Source organism: Eleutherodactylus coqui, chromosome 9 (assembly GCF_035609145.1).
Source record: "Eleutherodactylus coqui strain aEleCoq1 chromosome 9, aEleCoq1.hap1, whole genome shotgun sequence".
NCBI lineage: Eukaryota > Metazoa > Chordata > Amphibia > Anura > Eleutherodactylidae > Eleutherodactylus > Eleutherodactylus coqui.
The window spans coordinates 126,129,891-126,153,959 of NC_089845.1; the positions used below are offsets into that span (position 1 = coordinate 126,129,891).

Here is a 24,069-nt window from a genome sequence, read left to right on the forward strand (position 1 = left end):
TATGCATGCATAAAGTGAACGTTGAACGAGAAGCAAACAATTTCTCATTCGCCTTCCAGTTGGGGCATGCATTAAGCCTGAACAATCATCATTAAGATTCCCACCGACAATGTCTTTGGAAATGGTCAGCAATACTTCCAACGGCATAACAGACCTGATCACAAATCCAACACTTTTTTTTTTTACATTGGTTTGAGGATATGGATGTTCCACAATTGGCTGCCTGCACACAATCCCAACCTGAACCATAATGAACATTCGGGGAAACTAGAACGTTGGGTCAGGAAATATGAACAGTGTCCATCTCATCAGATGTTTGCAGGATGAATGGAGGGAAATAGCAGCTGAAGTTAGTAGAAAGTATACCACGGAGAGTATCCGATGTCATTAGGGCCAAAAGGAGCCCCACTAAGTATTAACATATGGAAATAAATACTACTTCTGATTCTTGCTCAGTTGTCCAATTACTTTTGGTAGGAAAGCGTATAGGAAGGCCGAACTCCGAGCAAATAAAAGGGGGTTCTGGGGGACGATTCCATAATTCAGGGTAATTTCCTCACTTACCTCTGCCACATTGGTGTGCTCATCAATAGAAACAAATATCTTGTACAGCAGCGTTTCAAAATAGTCTCCTTGTAGCCGATTCATCACAAAACCTTCAAGGGGAGGCACTGAAAAAGATTACACAGTTATTTTTCCAACTTGCTGCCTGTAACAGAACATGTCTGGATAATGTCCTATCCGCATCTACATGTTCTCATAACATAATCATCATAAACACATCCCACATTATTACCAGGGAAGAAAGATGTGAGAAACCCCATCCCACCATTAGAGACCAGGAGCATTGCATGGCATGTTAAGTGATTTTGCAATAGACTATTAACAGATTTTTGCTCTAAACCCTTTTTTTTTTCCAGTGTCACTACTTGGCCACATTATCATATACCACTTCTAAGCCAGCGGTGTACAAACGGCGCTGTGTGTACAGGGGAGACGGAGGCAGATCGCTGAATGCATAAAAACAATCATGTAGCTACTGTCTACATCTATGCCAGTTTCTGCAGCTATGCCCACTCCCCTGCATCCAGGGTGGCGGGCTCACCCGTACACAGAAAGAGCGTTACAAACGTTATTTGCTGCGGACGCCGACCGCAGATTCCACAATGCAAATCCATTCGTGTGCAGCCGACCTACGAGCAGTCAGTTTTCTGCAGACTCTGAAAACAAAAAAAATACCAGAATTATGTGACACGTACCTGCTATGCAACTGTCATCTGAGATTGGTACATCCAGATATATAAATCCTTTATAATAAAGGCCTAAAAAAAAAGAAAAAAATCTGGGTTACAGTCTAATATATAATAATAAAAAAAAAAAAAGAATAAAATCAAACTGCATAATATTTCCCTAAGACTGGGTTCACACGGGGCAGAACTGCAGCAGAAGTTCTGTGCGGAAAGTCTGCATGGCAATTCCACCCGTGGCTCCTAATCCCGGGATTAGCCAGCAAAGTGGACGAGATTTGGGACGAAAACTTACATGCGGCGCGGAAGCCCACAGCATGTCAATTCTTTTCTCGTTTTGGCAGCGGCCTCTGCTCTCTATTGGGAGAGGAAGCCACAGCGGAATCTCGACAGCGAAACCACTATAAAACCCACAGCTAAAGGCCACGGGTTTTGAAGCTGCGCTTATCCCGCGATTTTTCGGCACGGTCATTCCGTGAGCATTCCGCTAAGTTTCCGTCCTGTGTGACCCCAGCCTAAAGGGGTATTCCAGGCATTTAAATCCTTGTCATACTGATGACCAATCCTTCAGGCTGATTGGCGGGGAGCAAAGCCTTCTGGCTCCAACCCCAATGAGGATGTCTACCCCTGCTGCAGAGAGCGCGGAGGCCGAGATCAGCTCATCGCAAGGGGTCATTTCGAGTGGCTGAACCCCGCTGATCAGCAACTGAGGACAGTTCATCAATATGGCAAAACGTTAAATGCCCGAATACCTCTTTAAAGGGAGTCTCTCACTATCTATTTGCAGCCTTCACATAGCACCATAAGATAGCGCCCGTCACACTGATTACAGTGATATATCTGCTGCCTGGATCTGTGCAATAGTTTTGTAGAAACTTGTATTTTATTAGTAGCAGCCAGACAGAACTAGTCCTGCATATTCATGAGCTGCAGCTAGCCACACCCACCCCACCCTCCAGCCAATGGCTGACAGCTCTCTCACTATGCACAGTAATAAGCAGATAGCAATCAGTGGCTGGAGGGCGGGGTGGGTGTAACTAACCTGCAGCTCATGAATATTCACGACTACTGAAGGATATTGGTCTTATAGTAAACTTAAAAGAAGTTACGCAAACTCTGCCCGGCTCACATATCCTTCTCTTACTTATTCTAAGACCGGGAATTATTTCCCATGTTCATCCCGGTCAGTTCCCACATGATTGCCCAAAATTAACTCAGTGGACCACAGCTAGGTAGGTTCATTGACCTCAGACTCTCAGCCATTTCAACCATATCTTATATTTCTGTCCCGCTTTTTGCTTGAGGTATACCCCCCTTCCCATGGCAGAAGTCGATTGACCTTGTCTTTGAATTCCCCCATTGTGCTGGAGGCCTCATCTAGAAGAAAATAATGCATATGCAATGCCAGAATTGCGCTTTTTGTCCAACCTGTCTTCAAGTACAAACTGAATAAAAAGTGATCAAAAAGTCATGTGTACCCCAAAATGGTAACAATAACGTCCACTTGGTTTAAACAGCAATGAGCTGTTTGTTAGCCCACTGTGATTGTGTATGGAAGCAGAGCCTGACAGCTCCATGTACGTGACAACAGCTTGGGTTAGTAGTGCATTGAATTCAATAGGAACAGTGACTGCAATATCAACCTAGGTTGCTACATTGTATACAAAGCTGTCAGTTTCTGGCACTATCCACACCAACAGCGAGCTAGCAAACAGCTGATCGCCGGGGGCCACAGCGGTGAACCCCCAACAATCAACTATTGATCAATTCTGAGGACAGGTCATCAATAATTAAGAAATGGACAACTCCTTTAAGGCTTGCCTCTGGCAGTGCTATGTACGTGGTAGGTCTGGACAACATCGTTCGGCTTTGTGCTCCCACGATAACCATTTGGCACTCCACAAACACGTCATGAGGGAGCTGAGCGGTTTGACAGACGGGCACCCCTCCCTCTGTGTAACGGATACCGTAGTCACTAAGGGGTTAAACTGCTGGGATCAGAGATCTCTCTGATCCTGGCCTCTGCAGACAAATGTTAACTGAGTAACATAGCCGGCATCCACAGCGAATAGAGCTTCTGTTCACCTTCATACACTCCCTTCTGACTTCTACCGCATGTATACAACAGGGATCGGCAAGAGATTAAAGGAGTTTTAGTAACAAGTAACCATATAGAGAATCAGACGTCAGATGTTATATACTAACCGGAAGAGAGGAGGTACATGTGATTCAGCATCCCCGTTACTTACTATGGACTACGTTGTGCTCCAGAGAGCCGGCCAGCTGAGGCCCCGAGTCAATGATTTTATCAATCGTTCTCTTTTCAGCATTACTGCAAATCTAAGGAGAATAAAGACAATGGAAAAGCTACAGAAGAACTTGTAAGACATAACAGGAAATGCTCAAAATGAATTAATAACAAAACAGGAACATGCTTTATTAACCCTGCAGGCGTTGTGTGAAAAGATAGTGTTCTTTGAAGACTGTCTAGTCTAGGTTTATACTACCCTGGTTCCCCCAAAATAGGACCTACCCCAAAAATAAGCCCTACTCTGATTTTACAGGGAAGGTTTGAAATATAAGCCCTACCCCGAGAATAAGCCTTAGCTGCATTGCATTAAACAAACAAACAAAAAAAAAAGAATACATTATCTAGCAGGCTCGGCCCAGGTCCCTCCTGCTGTTCTCTGGAGCTCCAATGCGCTTCTTGCAGTCCTCAGTCACCCACAGAAGATGACTTCCTGGTTACAGGATTCATAAATCCCACCCCCAGGAAGCGATGGCTTTGATTGGTTCATCGAGCACTGCATTGACTGGTTCTTTGACCAATGCTCAGCCAATCACAACCATCGTGTTGTGGAGGCGGAATTTTTGACTTGGCAGAGCCGTGGCATTGATTGGCCAATTCATAAATCCTGCCTCCACAACGCGATGGCTGTGATTGGTTCTTTAACCGCTGCTCAGTCAATCAATGCAGCATTCGATGAACCAATAACAGCCATTGAATTGATTCATCGAGTGCTGCATTGATTGGCTGAGCAAGTCGAAAGTGTGTCTAAAACTACGCAGTAAATGTGGCATAAAGGACGCAAGCCAGATTTTTGGTGCTATTTGCACCGGAAAACTGGCAGGCATATTTTGAATAGCAAGCAAATCTGCCCCAATATCTCCAATCACTGACTGCAGTGAATATCCAGACGGGTACAAGTACCTTGATGTCATCTTCAGTGATATACCCGGCCTGCACCACCCACCAGGCCTCTATCGTTATATCCACCGGTTTCACCGGCAGCAAGTCACGCGCTGTTTTCCTTCTGAAAAATTTCTGTGAAGCAACACAAGATGAGATCGTTACCATATAGAAAGAAGGACAAATATCACTGAGACTTAAAGGGGGTTTCTGGACTTTTTACAACTGAAGACCCATCGACTGTTAGACCCACCAATTCAAGGTATCCCCTATCCTATGGATAGAGGGAATCATTATAACTTGGCACAACTACTTTAACTTTAATGTGACCAATGAAGAATGCCACACTGGATTACAGGCCAAGTGAATTTCCATTCTTTCCAGGCCAAACAATGAATACAGAGAGGTGTTGGGGGGGGTAAACAGGTTACAAATTAACCACAAACAGCCCTGAGAGTTCACACTGTGGCAATGTTGTGTTGGATTACTACGAGCAGCTATAAAAGGCAAGGAGGGAATAAGGGTGGAGGCAGAGGGGGGACTGAGACAGACAATATGTGTGCCACTGTATAACAAAGTTTTGCAACTTTTTAATAGCCCAGTAACACATGAATTTGAGCGATAATCGTTCAGTGTGAATGCAAAAAAAACAAAAATGCTCACTTCTTGTTCACAGGTTAACTAACTTTTCAGTCAGCTTAAAAACTGTCGCTGGCTTCTCGTCATGTGTAAACGCTCCCCGCTTCACATAGGAGGTGAAGCGCTGAGCAAGAAGCCCGCGAGGCGGCGAGACCAAAAAAAGAAGAGAAAAAAAGGCAAACTTCTAGCATTATGTCCTTCTGTCTGCGTTTAGTTGGCAGAATAAATGTGTGCTGTGAGAAATAGCAGGCAGCCGCATTGTATGGAGTGGCATCGGCCTGCGATCCTCCCCAAACGCACACTACTTAAAGGGGTTGTCCCGCGCCGAAACGGGTTTTTTTTTTTTTCAACCCCCCCCCCGTTCGGCGCGAGACAACCCCGATGCAGGGAAGTAAAGAAAGTTTACCGGAGCGCTTACCTTAATCCCCGCGCTCCGGTGACTTCAATACTTACCGGTGAAGATGGCCGCCGGGATCCTCTGTCTTCGTGGACCGCAGCTCTTCTGTGCGGTCCACTGCCGATTCCAGCCTCCTGATTGGCTGGAATCGGCACGTGACGGGGCGGAGCTACACGGAGCCGCTCTCTGGCACGAGCGGCTCCATAGAAGACTGCTGAAGACCCGGACTGCGCAAGCGCGGCTAATTTGGCCATCGGAGGCCAAAAATTAGTCGGCACCATGGAGACGAGGACGCTAGCAACGGAGCAGGTAAGTAAAAAACTTTTTATAACTTCTGTATGGCTCATAATTAATGCACAATGTATATTACAAAGTGCATTATTATGGCCATACAGAAGTGTATAGACCCACTTGCTGCCTCGGGACAACCCCTTTAACTCTTCTTCCTATGCTGTGAAGGAATATTCTTCACTTGTTTCTAATCCCGGCACAGACGTTCCGCTACAGTAAAGGAATAAACCAAGCTGGTTCTTATATCTTGAACTTTCTTCACAAAGCAACGGCACCAGCCGAGGGCCACAGAAAACAAATACTTAGGCCATCTGTCCACGGGCGTTGCGATATACCGCCACGGATTACCGCCGAAGGGGAGCACTAGTCACTGCGATTCTCCACGATGAACCTATCTTGATGATAGGAAGCAGAAAATCGCTGCGCTTTTCCGTTTGTGTACATTGGGCTGCGCTTTCCATAGGTTTTTTTATGGAAAGCGTTAATTGCGTTTCCTGCGTGCGGATTATCGCCGCGGGTAACGCAGTGTAATATCGCCCGTGGACAGGAGACTTTAAGGCTGCCGACCCACCACTGTATCCCAGCCATGTTTTCACGTCCGTAATAGATACGTGTCCCAGCTTGACCAAGGCATCTCCTAACCCAAACTCCGAGCATCAGACATGATGCTACCATGTCCAGGGGCCAGGCCAGGCAACCAGCGGTCACGCCACAATACACGCCTGTATTACAGATACAAAAAGGCCGCCGAAACACAACGGTGTTAAGACTTAGGGTCCATGTAAGAGAAACCTCCTCCTTACCTTAGATGATCTACACTGGTTCATCAGATCAATGTACTGGTTCCTTCCTATACCAAGGAGTCGTAGACCTTAAAAGAGGAACAGATAAAATAATCAGGATTCAAATTTTCTGTATATTTTCAATAAATCAATTGTGGTCTGTGCTCCCGGGTTATTCCCATCCATGGGATAACCTGGTGATCATTGGGAGTCCGACCGCTGGGACCCCCATAGATAACCAAGATTCCAACCCTGGCACATCTCGAAGTGCGTGTAACAGAGCCGCATGCGCACCTCTACTCCCGTCATTTCAATGAGACCAGAGACCGCCTGTGGATAGGGAATAATGTGCTGTGATGGAAATACCCCCTTTAACTCTTTCAGGATCGTAAATGATTCAATCGTATTTGTGGGCAGTTAAAAACGAGGGGACAAATGTGTCCTTTAGTCCTCAAAGGGTTGAAGGGTAGTCCGCTTACATAAAGCTGCTGTCAAACGAATGCTAAACAAAAGTTATTGGATAGTGTCCCTTGGCACTTCAGAAGTGCTTATTCCCAGGTTGCCTTGGATACGTCCTGTAAGTTACAGGTCGGGCATGCTCAGTAAGGACAACCAGGGACTGTGTTGTTTTTTTTGTTTTTTTTAATTAATATTTAACTCTCAGGACCAGATTGCTGACCAAAAGCAAGACAGCGCTTAGCTTATTAGGTCAGTGGGCATTTCACTGCTCGGACCCCACCAAATGCTAAAAACAGGACCCTACTCCATGGTGGGAAGGAGTCGTATGGATCAGCTGTCATGACATGCATATGGATCTTTAAAGTGATTTTGCTACTACAACAAAAAAAAATTTCTGCCAGCTGGCCCTGGTGTAAAATAAAAAAAATAAATAGATAATACTCGCTTCTCTTCAGCCACTTGTATCCTCTTTAGCTGAGCAGCTCCCAAGGCCCTGGCAGCAGGTCCCGAGGTGTATGTCTGACGGAAGTCAGGTGATCGCAGCATCATCGTCCCCAACTACTGGCATCATGGAGCCCAGGATGTCAGCGCTGACGCCAGGAGTTCGAACGGTGACACTGCGACCTATGAGAGGCCGCAGTAGTCCCGTGACTTCTGCCAGATGTATACAGCGGGGGCCGGCAGCGCTGGAGCCACTCAGCTGTGTCCTGGAGGGATGAAGAGAGTTGAGCATACTTTCTACTTACTTTTTTTACATCGGATCCATCAGACAAAGACATTTTTTTTCTAGTGTCAAAACCCCTTTAAACTAGGCCATCAGCGTAATGCTGCCCTACTGACAAAGGTAACTGAGTCCAATAGATAGTCCCCTCCCCAACCACAAAGCATCAAACATGGGTGCTGTAAAGAAAGCACCTCCTAGCACCCTGTGGTGTATGGGACGAGCGGTCTGGCATCATGCCAACAGGTTGTGCATTCTTTTGTAGCCCGTTTGGCACTCTGGAGGGAAACTCAGTGTATGTGATTGTGCATATTATTGAACTATCACACTGCTTTCTGTATTTGAATTGACCTTCCACAGTGTTGGGGTCTTTCGTATTTTCATCAGAATGAACCACCATACTCACAGTCCGCGGCAGTAAAGTTCGGCAGGGAATCATAACTTTTTTCACTATTCATTATATCCTATAAAACAAGAAAAAAAATTGATTTGTACGCTGTAGAATACTCGCAGTGACAACTCGCAGGAAGGATTACATTTTTTCAGTACCATCGGCTACTTATTTAGTTTTCAAGATCTCTGCTTGCTGTCATTTAATAGGAACCTGTAAGTCTTATTTCCCGACACCGCTCTGGTAACCAGACTGCAACAAAAAGAGCCATGCACCTATGTTCGTCACACGACTAGGGCAGATTCTCCTGTCCTACCCCATGGAAAGTAAGCCATGAAGGTTTCTACTGGATGACAGCAAGCGGACATCTTGAAACTGAATGAAGAATTGATACAGAAACTATACTGGAAAATTGTATAAAACTTCACACAACGAATATCCTAGATTTGTTAGAACGGCAAAATCCTCTAATAGGGAACGGAGTCATCAGAAAACTACATCTGTTTTATAAATCAGGAATTTATGTTAAACATTTTAAGAATTTTTTATTTTTTTATTTATTTTTGATGTCACAATCTACAGTTTTAAATAATCCTGAAATCCTGCAGTTTTCACACTGACTAATAAACCTAGTAAATGTGGCATTTCTTATTCTTGAGATTATTTTTCAGCAGATACATACACACACTTTATTGTACTCCTGCTAACGATGAAAGGCGACTGTTACATACAAACACTATGCTGACCAAAGTTTTGGGACCCCCATCAATCCTGTGTTGTCAGGGAAAGGGGATATACAGACCGGATGTGTGAGCTGTAGTTATAAAGGAGAGTATCACACCCGAGTATCCCAGTACAGAAGCCATCAGATGCCACCAGGTGTAGCGCTGACAGACTTCCAACGGGGTCTGGTGGTGGGATGTCACCTGAGCAACCGATCAGTACGGGGCATCGCTGCACTTTTGGACCTTCCAAAGCCAACTGTTGGCCATGTTATTCGGTGATGGAAACCATCTGGTGTGTGCGGTGCAGCCACGTTCGGGGAGACCTCGTTAACTGACAGGGTGAAGGGTTACTATTGACGAGCAGCTAGTCCCAACATCACAGCGGTGGATGCACAGCGGCGCCTGTGATGGCGCTTGGAGCGTCGTTCTTGGACTGTAAATGAGTGGGAACAAGCGTTGTGGACAAATGAATCGCAGGAGACACTCTTCCAATTGGATGGCCGCACCAGGGTATAGCGGTTGCCTAAAGAGCAGTTTCTATGCGACTACATCATCCCAACACTGAGGTTCGGAGGAGGTTCTGCTATGGGGTTGGGGTGTTTCTACTGGGATGGACTAAGGCCACCGGTTATAGTGAACCCTCAATAGCAATGGGCACAGAGATATTCCAGACAATGTGGAAATACTGTGGCAACACTTTGGTACAGCTCCATGTCTCCACCAACATGACTGAGCACCATGTCCACCGGACGCAGTGTTAAGGATTGATCTGAGGAGCTGAACCTCTGCAAACTTTTTTGGCCCAAAGTCCAAATTTCAATCCCCCTGAGCATCTTTGGGATGAACTAGAAAACTATATCCGCGCACACCCATCATCCCCACTCCGATATCTGAAGCTCTTTTCGAGGAGTGGAGGCAAATCCCTCCACACATCTACTGGAACTTGGTGGAAAGCGGTTGAGGAGGGTTACTGCAGTCATTGAGGCCAAAGGTGGCCCGACACCATATTGAAAAATGTGAATAAAATTGAATTTCATCACTTTCTATGTCCCAATACTTTTGTCAACATAGTGTGCATATATATCTCACAGGATGCACAATAAGTAGTTACAGCTTACCACCCCACCCCCGCACATGTCACAAAGCATGCCCTCGACCCTCTCCCATGGAGTAATTTCCAGACAACAGGCAGCCATCGCTGGAGTGTAATACATCATGTCGGTCTATTAATCCCCTCCTTTATCCTTATTTACCTCCATTATTCCAACATAGTAGGAGAAGGGGGTAATCCGGAGTCCTTTCACCATGATGTCGGACAGGTGGTACGGGTACAGCATCAGATGCTCCCTGCTGTATTTTAGAAGTTCCTCATAATATCTCCGCTCATCTTTTTTCACATGTTTCACTGCATATAAAACAAATCATTAGACATAGGACAGGAATACAAGAAAGTGAAGTACCAAACCAGCCCAATATCCACACGGCACTCCCATGACTCCATAGAAAGGGGATCAGATTTAAGTACACAACGGTCATCCTGAATGTTGGTCTCACAAAGCGCCAGGTGCAGCAAAAGAGGGGAATATATATTATTCATATACACACACATTATTATATATATATATATTTATTTTATTTTTTTTCCCCCCCTTAATTTTAATTGTACAGTATTCCCCCACTCTATTAACAATAATGTAATCTGATGAACTCCTCCTTTAAACAGGAGCTGCGCCAGCATTGAAAGTTATCCTTTCAGATCAGTGGGTGTCCAACTGCTAGGAAGCCCACTGATCCTAAGAATTGGGGGTCTGGTGCTTTCCGGAATGAACGAAGTGGCGGTCATGCATGTGCGGTGCCGCTCTATTCATTTCAATGGGACAGTCAGAGCTAGCCCAGCACTTGAATTTGGCTAACTCCATCTGTCCCATTGAAATGAATGGAGGGGTGGTGTGCATGCTTGACTGCTGCTTATTCATGCGAGGACCTTCGGGGACCCTTGTCCTTGGGACTTGTGGGGAATCGACCTGTTGGACTCCTACGATATGAAAGTTACCATCCATCCTATGGCTAGGGCATAACTTTCTATTCTCACACAACCACGTAAACTATAAAACCGTATTCTGATGACACTAATGGCCCCGCTACTGGATATGAAGCACGGCTTTACAGGTGCAGCATCATTGCAAACCTGGCAGGGGATTTAACAGCCATGTCACCGTCACTATTTATTTTTTTTATTGTGCCAATGCATCTAAAATAAAGAAAATTAAGCAATCTTGAAAAAAATGTAAAAAGCTACAAAATTAAGCCTACAGCTCCCGCGCATATCTGTGCGTCACCACTAGAGATGAGCGAGCATACTCGTTAAGGGCAGATACTTGAGCGAGTCCTTTTCGAGTACCTGCCTGCTCGTCAGAAAAGATTCGGGTGCCAGCGGGGGCGGGGAGCGGTGAGTTGCGGGAGTTAGGAGATATCTGAGTTCTAGCTTCGTTATCTGGAGTATATTGGGTGTGGGACTCCTCATTAGCCACATGACTGCGATTTGCTGCCTCCTCCCCATCCTAAGTAGGGTTTGCAAGAGCCAGCTTGTTTGTGCATTCCAGATAGACACCACCAGAGCTGATACACAGGCCCAGGGAGCTGGCACAAGCGCCTGGCAGCAAAGGAATTCCTGGTGCTGCCAATGCAACGTAACTCAATGCGCCAACAGGTGGCACATCGCAATTAGACATGGGCAAACATCAGAGATCTGAACAGAACTTACAATAAAGAAGCCAAATGTTTTTTGAGGAATTTCAGAGTCATTACATCGGAGATCAGCCGCCACAAGGAAACGTGCGTCAGACCGTAACCAGTAGAGATGAGCGAACTTACTCGTTTAGGGCGTTTTTGCCCTCGAGCACCGCTTTTTCCGAGTAACCACGGTTAGAAAAGTGCTCAGCCACAGGGAATTCTGTCTCTCTCTGATTAATTGTATGGCGATGAGATCTCATCCTCGCTTTCGGTTTTTGCCATACCCCACACAAGGATGACCGTCTGAAAACCATATTCCCGGACACTCCCATTCTGTGTTACAGGAAACCCCCAAATGTGAGGAACTTTATAATCAGGAGTGCATTGTCCTCTGACACACAACAAGGAACTTATCCCTGTAATGTAAGGAGCTGTAAGACCTGCTCACGTATACTGACTACGGACAGGATACGGATCCCCAACACACAGCAGGACTATAAGATCCCAGGGACATTCACATGTTCCACGTCCGATGTTGTGTACCTGATCCGATGCAGTAAATGTCCTGCTGAAGGGCTTTATGTTGGGGAAACAGGACAAAAACTGAGAGCGAGGCTGAGGCCTCATGCACACGGGCGAATTTTTGCTCCATAATCCGAAGCGGGCATTACGCCTCGGATGCCATCGCATGAACCCTCCATAGAATGCTATGGAAAAATGATTTCTTCATGCACACGAATGGAAACCAATTGCAGTTTCTGCTTGCGGATGAAAAATCGCAGCATACTCCATGTTACTGCAGTTCCCACACGGACGGCTCCCATTGAAGTCAATCGAAGCTGCCCGATCCGCAGGAAGAGCAGGAGATTTTTTTTAAAAAATCTGTCCTGCTAATGTACGCCGTCCGGCACTTCCGCACGCATCCTCAGTACAGAAGACGACACGGACAGGTAAGCAGGGTCGCCGCTCGCAGGAATGGACAGATTCTGTCCCGAATTCCCCAAGCCTGCCCGTGGACATGAGGCCTAACTCTAAAATATATCTCATTGGACAACTTTGTAGAAGTGTCTTCCATGGTTTATAGGTTCACTGCGGATAAAGGTAGGGAGGAGTCCACCATGGAATGGGGTTGGTGAGGGCTACTCCCGGCCTCAGGGGCTGATGTACACTGACCTCCCCTTCTAGACTGATTTGGCACGTACCACGGATGCCAAGGATAATATGGTTTTGCTTTTCTGTATCTTGCCAATCTACTATTTGTATATCCTGTTTAACTTTCTTGATGTCTTGGATTTCTTTTGATATCTTGCATGTACACTGCTGGTGTGATGGTCTGGGGGTGGGCGGCCATCGCATACAACAGTTGGTCACCCCTAGTAGTGGTATGAGGGACAATGACAGCTCAGCGATATGTTTAGGACATCCTGCAGCCACATGTGTTCCTCTCATGGCGGCTTCCAGCAGGATAATGCCGCAGGGGACGCCGCAGCCACCACCAAAAGGAGAGCCACTACCAAAGGGGGACGCCGCAGCCACTACCAAAGGGGGACGCCGCAGCCACTGCCAAAGTGGACAGGTGCTGACACAGCCGCAGCTACTACCGAAGGGGAAAAAGGACAAAAATCCTACAGTTAATATTACTACTACCAGATGGGTGGGAAGTCCTGGCTACTACTAACACTGGAGGAAAGGTGTGAAGCAGGAACCATGCATCTGCTACTACTGCTGGGGTAAAGGGGGTCCCTATTGCTGTTACTTCTATTTGGGGTAAAACTCCTAGTGTTACAAGATAGGAGTGGGAGGCTGCTGCTATAACTACTACTGTGTGATAAGTGACCCCCACTGCTGTTATTACATGGGGCAGCTTGTGCCACTACTACGGGGTCACGGTTGTGATGTTTATGGCAGGGTTACACATTCTAGTTGCCTAGTACTCAGCACAAGTCCTACAGGGTGAGCTGTATAAAGGTTTTCTCTATACTCCTCGGTCCCTCTGGATCGAACATGTGACTTAGGCGGAAAAATATTTGTGAACCGTTCTGCAATCAGGTTGCATGAAGTCAGCCTGACAAGCCGTGCTTAGTCTGAACGCAGTGCCGCTTATCCGCTGGTCTACAGTAAACAGCGTTTGCCCTTGGAGATGTTGATTCAGTCTTAAGTAAACCTCCCATATTATCGCCTCTGTGTATCCATCATAGGAAGCTTTAGGCCTCGTACCCACGGGTACAATATGGCCGACAGATGTCCGCAGCGGATGCACATTAAATTGTCTTTTTTTTTTGCATGCAGGAAATCCGTTGAGATAGATGACAATTGACCCCACCCGCACGTGATCCGCGTTAAAATTGAGCATGGCGCTTCTCCCTTCCCCCCCACGCACGAAATCCACAAATCACTTAAAATACCCTCCGCGGTTATTTAATTAACAGTGGATGGTCAATGCTTTCCCATGGGATGTGGATTTCACAAATATAATTTCCCCGTGGACATGAGGCCTCTTCATACAGCAGGTCCGAGACTAGCACATCATATGCCAAGGACAGATGCAAGAACTGCACCTTTATCCTCTTTCTCTGTGCTTTCAGTCACAAAATAAAGTCATTTTTTGTGCTTTCCACATAGTTGGTGAATCGATATCAAACCACCGGATAGACAGTTCCACTGCTGAAGCCATCCGGACTCCCTCCTCCTCCATACTCCTCCGCCTCTCAAACTGATAATTACCGTCTCCCACTCAGGCTGGTGATGCCACACAGCATGTGCAACGCTGTCCATTCATCTCTCCATATCCTCAATGGCATCACAAGCATACGTAGAAGCTGGAAGTGCGGCGCCCATGCACGACTATCCCGGCTTGAGCTGGAGACCTCAACCTTCGGCGTGAGCGATGAACTTACAAGTATGGAAAGGGAGAAAGCCTGGAGGACTTTGGCAATAATACCATTCATTGGTTGGTTCAATACCAATGTAGGTGCCACGCGGGGAAGAGCAGAAAGTGGGGTTTTGGCAAACTGTGAGAAAGATAAAAATGGTGGAGTTACTTGCGTCTGTAGTTGAGGCAGCGCATGTTAGGATTCATTTCACATACTAATCGTAGCTGACAGACTTCCTCCAATTCCGGGGGGGGGGGGGGGGGGGGCGACATACCAAAAGGATGTTCACGGCTGAGATGGAAAATCCTGTCCGCTCTGTTCCGAAGGCCTGCTGGAGAGAACGGAGGGCGCAGCGCTGTTTCTGCAGCTTTCATACAAGTGAATGGGAGCTAGGGAAACAGGGCAGCTCGGCCGGGCAGCCGATGCCCATCGTCCTGGTTTCCCATTTCAGCTATGAAAAGCTCAGCTGGGAAAGTCACTAAAGGGATTTGCGTCTTTTCTGTGACAAATAAAAGTTGTTTTTTTCGTTAACATTTTAGGCTTTTATTTCATGCAAGTAAAAATAGAGTTCAAAAATGTTTTAATCACATAAAGCCCTAAAATAGACATTATACAGACACTCATGGCCAAAAACCAATCCCTCCCCTAGAGGAAGCTGTCCAAATCGGATGAAACTGTGTGATTGGAACGTTGTTATAAGCAATTAAAATATCAGAGCAGAAGGAGAATATATCGCAGAAGGCTGACCTCTTGTAGAGCGGCTCTAGTACCCTGTCGTACCGCCTCTAGCTTGGATACAAGATGTGATACAGGTGGGCATGGAGGCTCTAGTACCCTGTTGTACCACCTTTAGCTTGGATACAAGGTGTGATACGGGCGGGCATGGAGGCTCTAGTACCCTGTTGTACCGCCTCTAGCTTGGATGCAAGATGTGCTACAGGTGGGCATGGAGGCTCCAGTACCCTGTTGTACCACCTGTAGCTTGGGTACAAGATGTGATATGGATGGGCATGGAGGCTTTAGTACCTGTTGTACCACCTTTAGTTTGGATACACAATGTGATATGGGTGGACATGGAGGCTCTAGTACCCTGTTGTACCGCCTGTAGCTTGGATAAAAGATGTGATACGGACGGACATGGAGGCTCCAGTACCCTGTTGTACCGCCTGTAGCTTGGGTACAAGATGTGATACAGATGGGCATGGAGGCTCTAGTACCCTGTTGCACCACCTTTAGCTTGGATACACAATGTGATATGGGTGGACATGGAGGCTCTAGTACCCTGTTGGGCTGACTCTAGCTTGGATACAAGATGTGATACAGGCAGGCATGGAGGTATACAGGTTCTGTATGGTATCCTCCAGCATATCGCTCCACATTTACTGTAACTGAGCCTCTATCTTGTGCACTAGGCTGTAGATGGCTTCCCAGATGGTCCCATACATAATCTACTGGTGATAAATCTGCTGACCGGGCCGCGATAGAAGTCTGACAATGTTGTGGGGACATTCCTGTGACCCTCTTGTGTGTGCGGCCGACCATTATCCTGCTGGAAACCACCATGAGAGGAACACATGAGGCTGCAGGATGTCCTGAACATATCGCTGAGCTGTCGTATGTGATGGCTCCCCCAGACCATAACACCAGCAGGGGGCAATGTGCAGCTCCACAGCAAAGGCAGGATTGAGATGCTCACCCTTAGGTCTCCAGACACGAACACGGCCGTCGTCACTGCCCAAACTGGATTCCTCAGTGAAGACAACCTTGTTCAACTCCGTAGTATCCAGTTTCCTCCTTTATGACACCATTACAAACAGAGGGGATGGTGGGTACCCAAGGCCGTACATGTAATTGGCACCTTGAGACCAAATGTCCTTCAGCCAAGCGTCTGAAAATGGTTCCGACAGATACAGGTGCCTGTAACGATGGCGCCTCCTATCTCTGGATGGCGGACAACGAAACAGTTGAAGCTGCTCATGCTTGTCAGATGACCAGACTCTCTACTGGTGGTCTGTAGGGGGCATCACCTTGTGTTCCCTCACACATCCACTGGCCCAACACCTCCTAACAGTCTGATCAGAACGGTCGGTGGGGGACAATTCATCAATACGACCATCCAGCTTCTCCCATCCCAATAATGCGCCCCCCTCAGACTCTGGTAACGGGGTGACATCTCTTCTCTGCATCGTAGAGGCGTCTAGTGGTCAACAAGCTCTACCCAAGCGGAGGAAGAGCTCACTACACACAAGGAGCCTCAGAGCCTTTTATAAGCCAAGGGGGGGAACCTCAGCTGGCAAGACCATTCATCTAATCACCACAACTCTAACCATCTGTATATCTGCCTGAGATGGAACTGCATGCCAGGTTTTACAGCAAAACGACAACTTCTTCTAGGGGTGGGATTTTTTTGACCAAAGTATTTGTCCAGAGGCCTGGTACCGGGCACATTGGTACGGACACTGCTGGCAGTCGGTGATTATTGTGTGCTCACTGATATCTGGTACGCGAGTACAATGAACCGGTGTATTTTATGATGAAATGATAGTCTTCAGTAGTATGTGCACATAGCGATATGGAATACCTGCAGGGTGGCACCACTATGTATCAGATTCCCAAATGTGGGCACTGTCTGTTGTGTGCAGCATCATTAGGAACAATATGGGGGTCGTTGGCATCACCAGGTACAGGGGCACTTGGAGAACACCATATTACACTTATAGGTGTCATGCAGGCAGCGGCCACAGAGATACACCGGGGTCGGAATGGAAGAGCTACTCCGACCCCGTATAGCGGCTGGCGCTCGTAATACAAGCGCACATCATATTGAAAACAGTGCAAGCTGCACTTGTAATTGCAGGCTGGGGTCCCATTGATGTCAATGAGAAATGCGATTGCACTTACGAGCACCAGCCACTACACAGGGTCGGAGCAGTGCTTCCGCTCCGAACCCGATGCACCCTGGTGGGCACTCCCTGGATAATCCCTTTCAGACCAGCTTTGGAGGTTTGGGGGTGTAAATCTGAAAAACCTGGTGGGTCTCTGCTTCCATGACTGAGGCTCCCAAGAAGTAGTTAGTCATATAATAGGGAGAGACCCAGGAGCAGGGTAGCCGATGTGCCTAGAAATCTCCTGCTGGTCCCAAACGTCTAGCGTTGCTTCTATAGACGTAGGCCTCATGTCCATGGGCAAAAGAAGAATTAAAATCCGCAGCAGATTTTAACTCTTCTCCTGCCCGCGGATCCGCACCCCATAGGGATGCATTGACCACCCGCGGGGTAGATAAATACCCACGGATGGTCAATAAAAGTGATTTAAAAAAAAAATGGAGCATGAAAAAATCTGGACCATGCTCCATTTTCGTGCGGGTCTCCCACGGGGACGGCTCCCGCGGGCTTCTATTGAAGCCTATGGAGGCTGTCCGGATCCGCGTGAGACCAAAATCGGAACTTACTCACCTGCTCCAGATCTTCCCTTCGCCGCGGCTTCACCTTCTCTCCGTGGCGGTCGGATCTTCTTTCTTCGGGCACGCGCATGCGCGAGGCACGCAACCGACGTGCCCTGCGCATCCGCCGGGCCGAAGAAAGAAGATCCGGCCGCGACGGAGAGAAGATGAAGCCGCGGCGAAGGGAAGATCCGGAGCGGGTGAGAGGTGAGTTAATTCTTATTTTAAGCGCTCATGTCTGCGGGGCAGGAGGGACCCGCTGTGGATTCTCCATGGAGAATCCGTAGCGGGCCTGATTTTCCCCGTGGACATGAGGCCTTAGGAATGCATTGACCACCCGCGGGTATGGATGGTATTTAAAAGCGAATTAAAAAATTTCTGGAGCATGAAAAAAAATGGCCATGCTCCATTTTAGTGCGGATCACACGTGCGGGGGCTCATAGAACACATAGCCCAATTGATCTCCCACATGAAAAATAAAAGACAATTACACTGCATCCGCAGCCCAAATCCGCGTTACAAATCGGCAGCGGATCTGATTTTCCCCGTGGACATGAGGCCTAAAAGTGATCCCCGACCTCCAGCCATCACCCTGCTGCTGATCTGTGATAGCTGGAGAGGTGCAGGTTGTCGATCTCTGTTCTGCAGTACTCTGCCCGCCCCAGGTGTGGTACATTGTAGGGTATGGCTGCACCTCCTTACCCAGGTTATTGCGGTATCGCAGCTGGTTGCGGATGCTGTACAGTACCACATGCTTCTCATAATCCTTCTGCGAGTTTCCCAGGCTCTGAGGAGGAGATTTACAAGATTACGTCAAAAGTAGGAAAGTCAAGAAGTTTACTTTTCACACTACAGAAAGTGAAGGGGGGGGCACATGACTGAGCAATGCAGGGCATGCTGGGATGTGTAGTGCTCGTCTGAGTGTGGTAGTAGCTCTGCAGCAGCTCTATGTCTGTAACCAGACTGGCGGAGCTGATGAAGAGCAGAAGGCGGTTATGTACGGAAAAATGTACAAAATAGACCAATAAACCTTCTGCAAAAATGCCCAGAATCGCCTATTCTGTACAGTTAAAAAAAAAAAAGCACGTCCTTGATGCCAGGATGACTTGGTGCCAGGTAGCTACTGACTGCGAGGACTCCGTGCTGGGTGGCAGTGTGATAACATGAGGAGCAGGTGAGGGCACATGGTGCCAAGTAGCAGGTGACAGTCAGAACATGGTAACTGGCAGGACATGGTGTAGGGTGGCACAGGACTCAGCAGCAGGAGACAGCATTAACACGGGGTGCAGGGGAACAGTCAGGACATCACGACAGGGAGGGCATAGTGCTGGATGGCAGGTGGCTGGCAGGAAGTGGTGCAGGGGGAATGTGGAGCTAACAGGCAGGGGGGACGGATGGCCGGTACGCCCTGGGTGCAGGTGACTGGTATGACATGAGTGCAGGTGACTGGTATGACATGAGTGCAGGTGACTGGTATGACATGAGTGCAGGTGACTGGTATGACATGAGTGCAGGTGACTGGTATGACATGAGTGCAGGTGACTGGTATGACATGAGTGCAGGTGACTGGTATGACATGGGTGCGGGGGAGACAGGTATGCCCTTGGTGAAGGGGGACCGGTGACTGGTATGCCCTGGGTGCAGGGAGATCTGTATAACATGGGTGCGGGGGATCAGTATGCCCTGGATGGAGGGGGGGGGGGGGGAAATCGGTATGCCCTGGGTGCAGGAGAGACGACAGGTGACTGGTATGACATGGGTGCAGGGGGGACAGGTGACTGGTATGACATGGGTGCAGGGGGGACAGGTGACTGGTATGACATGGGTGCAGGGGGGACAGGTGACTGGTATGACATGGGTGCAGGGGGGACAGGTGACTGGTATGACATGGGTGCAGGGGGGACAGGTGACTGGTATGACATGGGTGCAGGGGGGACAGGTGACTGGTATGACATGGGTGCAGGGGGGACAGGTGACTGGTATGACATGGGTGCAGGGGGGACAGGTGACTGGTATGACATGGGTGCAGGGGGGACAGGTGACTGGTATGACATGGGTGCAGGGGGGACAGGTGACTGGTATGACATGGGTGCAGGGGGGACAGGTGACTGGTATGACATGGGTGCAGGGGGGACAGGTGACTGGTATGACATGGGTGCAGGGGGGACAGGTGACTGGTATGACATGGGTGCAGGGGGGACAGGTGACTGGTATGACATGGGTGCAGGGGGGACAGGTGACTGGTATGACATGGGTGCAGGGGGGACAGGTGACTGGTATGACATGGGTGCAGGGGGGACAGGTGACTGGTATGACATGGGTGCAGGGGGGACAGGTGACTGGTATGACATGGGTGCAGGGGGGACAGGTGACTGGTATGACATGGGTGCAGGGGGGACAGGTGACTGGTATGACATGGGTGCAGGGGGGACAGGTGACTGGTATGACATGGGTGCAGGGGGGACAGGTGACTGGTATGACATGGGTGCAGGGGGGACAGGTGACTGGTATGACATGGGTGCAGGGGGGACAGGTGACTGGTATGACATGGGTGCAGGGGGGACAGGTGACTGGTATGACATGGGTGCAGGGGGGACAGGTGACTGGTATGACATGGGTGCAGGGGGGACAGGTGACTGGTATGACATGGGTGCAGGGGGACAGGTGACTGGTATGACATGGGTGCAGGGGGACAGGTGACTGGTATGACATGGGTGCAGGGGGATCAGAATGACGAGTTCAGGGGGACAGGTGACTTGTAGGTCTTGGGTGCAGGACAGGTGACTGGTATGACATGGGTGCAGGGGGACAGGTGACTGGTATGACATGGGTGCACGTGGGCCAGTGACTGGTATGACATGGGCGCAGGGGGACAGGTGACTGGTATGACATGTGTGCAGGGGGACAGGTGACTGGTATGACATGGGTGCAGGGGGACAGGTGACTGGTATGACATGGGTGCAGGGGGGACAGGTGACTGGTATGACATGGGTGCAGGGGGGACAGGTGACTGGTATGACATGGGTGCAGGGGGGACAGGTGACTGGTATGACATGGGTGCAGGGGGATCAGAATGACGAGTTCAGGGGGACAGGTGACTTGTAGGTCTTGGGTGCAGGACAGGTGACTGGTATGACATGGGTGCAGGGGGACAGGTGACTGGTATGACATGGGTGCACGTGGGCCAGTGACTGGTATGACATGGGCGCAGGGGGACAGGTGACTGGTATGACATGTGTGCAGGGGGACAGGTGACTGGTATGACATGGGTGCAGGGGGACAGGTGACTGGTATGACATGGGTGCAGGGGGACAGGTGACTGGTATGACATGGGTGCAGGGGGACAGGTGACTGGTATGACATGGGTGCAGGGGGACAGGTGACATTACCTGCCTGACGTTGGCCGGTAGTTTGGCCCATGGATAGTTCTGTCGGATGTGGAACTCCACGTCAATGTTCATGGTGACCGCTATGACCGCACCTCAGAGCGGAGCACCGACCAGAACATAACGCGTTACCGCCTCAGCACCGCGGGCACCGAGCACTCCCCGTCAGCCCGCATCTGCTCAACTTCTCGGTTAGAAGTTGCTTCCGCATTGGAGAGCGACCTGGGAGGCGAGCATGACGTCACTTCCTGCGCGGGCGGAGACTTTACTGGTGACGTCAGGAAACTTGACATCCACTAGAGGTAAAAGTCTCCCTTGTTTACCGTCTGTAATCACGGAGGCGGCCATGTTTTATGGGTAGTAATAAGTGTTTGTCATCACGACCATCAACGCGGCGCCATGTTCCTGTAGACAATAATATGCCTACTGCCATGATTCCGGATTATGAAGAAATAGCTGCTCGTGCTTGGATTTAAAAGCAGTTGTTCAGTATGGACAGATACTATTGATACTACTAACCCCATAAGGCGGAGGACTAGTTTTGGTTCTTTTAAGAACGCTACAATTTTGGGGGATTTTAATCCCCCTTTCAAAAGCCATAACTTTTTTTTTTGCCAACATAGCCAAATATAAGGGCCCTAGTTTTAATTGGTGCCATTTTGGGTTACATCTAATGTATTGTGTAACTTTTCTAACATTTTGGTGGGGGTGGTGAAAGAATACATCAATTCTGCCTATTTTTATGGCGATCAGCATTCTGCATAAATGACAATATTTTTTACCTGCCGGGCAATACTATTATAGCAATGCCAAAATTGTTTGTTTTTTTTACGTTTTTCCACTTTTACATAATAAAAAGAATTTTTGGGGAAAATAATGTGTTGTTGGCACCGCTGCATTCAAGGATCCAGGACCTTTTTTTTTTACATGGACAGAGCTGTATAAGAGCTTTTTTTTAGTGATGAGGTGTAGTTTTTATTGGTACCATTTTCGGGTATATATGACTTTTTTTGATCACTTTCATTGCTTTTTTGGGAGGCGAAATTAAGAAACATTTTGTTTTGTTTTTTTTCTTTTGTCTTTTTTTAATAGTGTTTGCTATGAGGAATAAAACATTTTTATCTACTTTTTATTTAAAAAAGCGTGCAGAAAGGTTTTCTTTATTTTTACTTGAAATCTTTTTTTTTATTCTTACATTTTTCTATGTTCCTAATTTTTCTGTATTACTCAGATAATACACTGTACTAAATCTGTACTACAGTATATTATCTTATGTTTTCAATCACACGCAATGTCAGACCTTGGAGGCCATTGTCAGATGTACAATTGCCATGGTAACCCATCGGCTCTCCATGATTGGATGGTGGAGGGCTGTGGAGAGCTCATTGTCCAGAGAATCTACTTCAAAATATTATCAATAACATGCAAAACTGTCCACAACCCATCCCCTCCATACATCTCTAACCTGATCTCCTGATACCTCCCTACATTTAATCTATATACAACCCATCCCTTCCATACATCTCTGACCAAATCTGATACCTCTCCACATGTAATCTCCAGTCCACAACCCATCCCCTCCATACATCTCTCTAACCTGATCTCCCGATACCTCCTCACATGTAATATCCATTCCACAACCCATCCCCTCCATACATCTCTGACCTAATCTGATACCTCTCCCTGCGTAATCTCCAGTCCACAACCTGTCCTCAATGTATCTCTGACCTAATCTCTGGATACCTCTCCACACGTAATCTCCAGTCCACAGCCTGTCTCCTCCATACATCTCTGATCTAATGTCTGGATACCTCTCCATATGTAAACTCCAGTACACAACCTGTCCTCTCCATACATCTCTGATCTAATCTGATACCTCTCCACACGTAATCTCCAGTCCACAGCCTGTCTCCTCCATATATCTCTCATCTAATGTCTGGATACCTCTCCATATGTAAACTTCAGTCCACAACCCATCCCCTCCATACATCTCTGATCTAATCTCCTGATACCTCTCCACATGTAATCTCCAGTCCACATACTGTCCCTTCGATGTACCTCTCACATAATCCCCCAATACCCCTCCACACGTAATCTCCAATTCAGAGCCTGCCCCCTCCACACATCTCTGACCTAATCTTCCAATACTTCACTACACGTAATCTCCAGTACACACCTTGTCCCCTCCATCTATCTCTCACCTAATCTCCCGATACATCTCAAAACATAGTCTCTGGTCCTCACAAGATGTTCTTTTCTGCTCTCCTCTTGCATGCTCCTCACACAATCTTCTCCAAGGTTTCTCCTGTGGATCCCCCATACTCTGGAACGTGCTATCCTTCACGATCAGACTTCCCCCTACCTTCGAAACCTTCAAAAGCAACTCAAAACCCCACCTCTTCAAAAAAGCCTCCAACCTACAGTAACCCTACTGCCACCACACTATCATATGAGCAGATTGTACCCTGACCTATTCTGTCCTTCCTCCTTCCCTTCTAGATGGTAAACCTTTGCAGGCAGGGTCTTCTCTTCCTCTGTATCAGTCTGTGACTCATTTACTGTATGTTTATTATTGTTGTTTTTCCTTTGTTATGTACTGAACCCTTTTTATGTGTACAGCGCCCAGGAATTAATCATAGTTTAAAATAAATAATAAATGCAATCCGTCGATGCTTGTTCATCCCCATTTACAGCTGAAGACATGATGTGAACAGGACCTTATTGTGCTTCTGCAAAAAGTGTCCATCTGTGCTGTAATATCACCGCACCCCCCGCATGTGGATTTATCATCCA

The 24,069-nt window shown here is 47.8% G+C and overlaps 1 protein-coding gene across 2 annotated transcripts in view; it reads right to left on the reverse strand.

Moving 5' to 3' along the window:
- The window catches only part of FAM91A1 (family with sequence similarity 91 member A1), a 55,513-nt gene extending 33,997 nt beyond the window's left edge, over positions 1–21,516 (reverse strand). For both annotated transcript variants that reach the window (XM_066578473.1, XM_066578472.1), the window contains exons 1-9: positions 21,280–21,516; positions 18,593–18,677; positions 10,096–10,247; positions 8,133–8,190; positions 6,568–6,635; positions 4,459–4,572; positions 3,497–3,587; positions 1,260–1,322; positions 565–671 (exon numbers count right to left, since the gene is read on the reverse strand). In XM_066578473.1, the coding sequence (XP_066434570.1) occupies positions 565–671; positions 1,260–1,322; positions 3,497–3,587; positions 4,459–4,572; positions 6,568–6,635; positions 8,133–8,190; positions 10,096–10,247; positions 18,593–18,677; positions 21,280–21,351 (810 nt within the window). In that variant the 5' untranslated portion in view covers positions 21,352–21,516. The remainder of the gene's footprint in view (positions 1–564; positions 672–1,259; positions 1,323–3,496; positions 3,588–4,458; positions 4,573–6,567; positions 6,636–8,132; positions 8,191–10,095; positions 10,248–18,592; positions 18,678–21,279) is intronic.
- Positions 21,517–24,069: the final 2,553 nt, after the last annotated feature.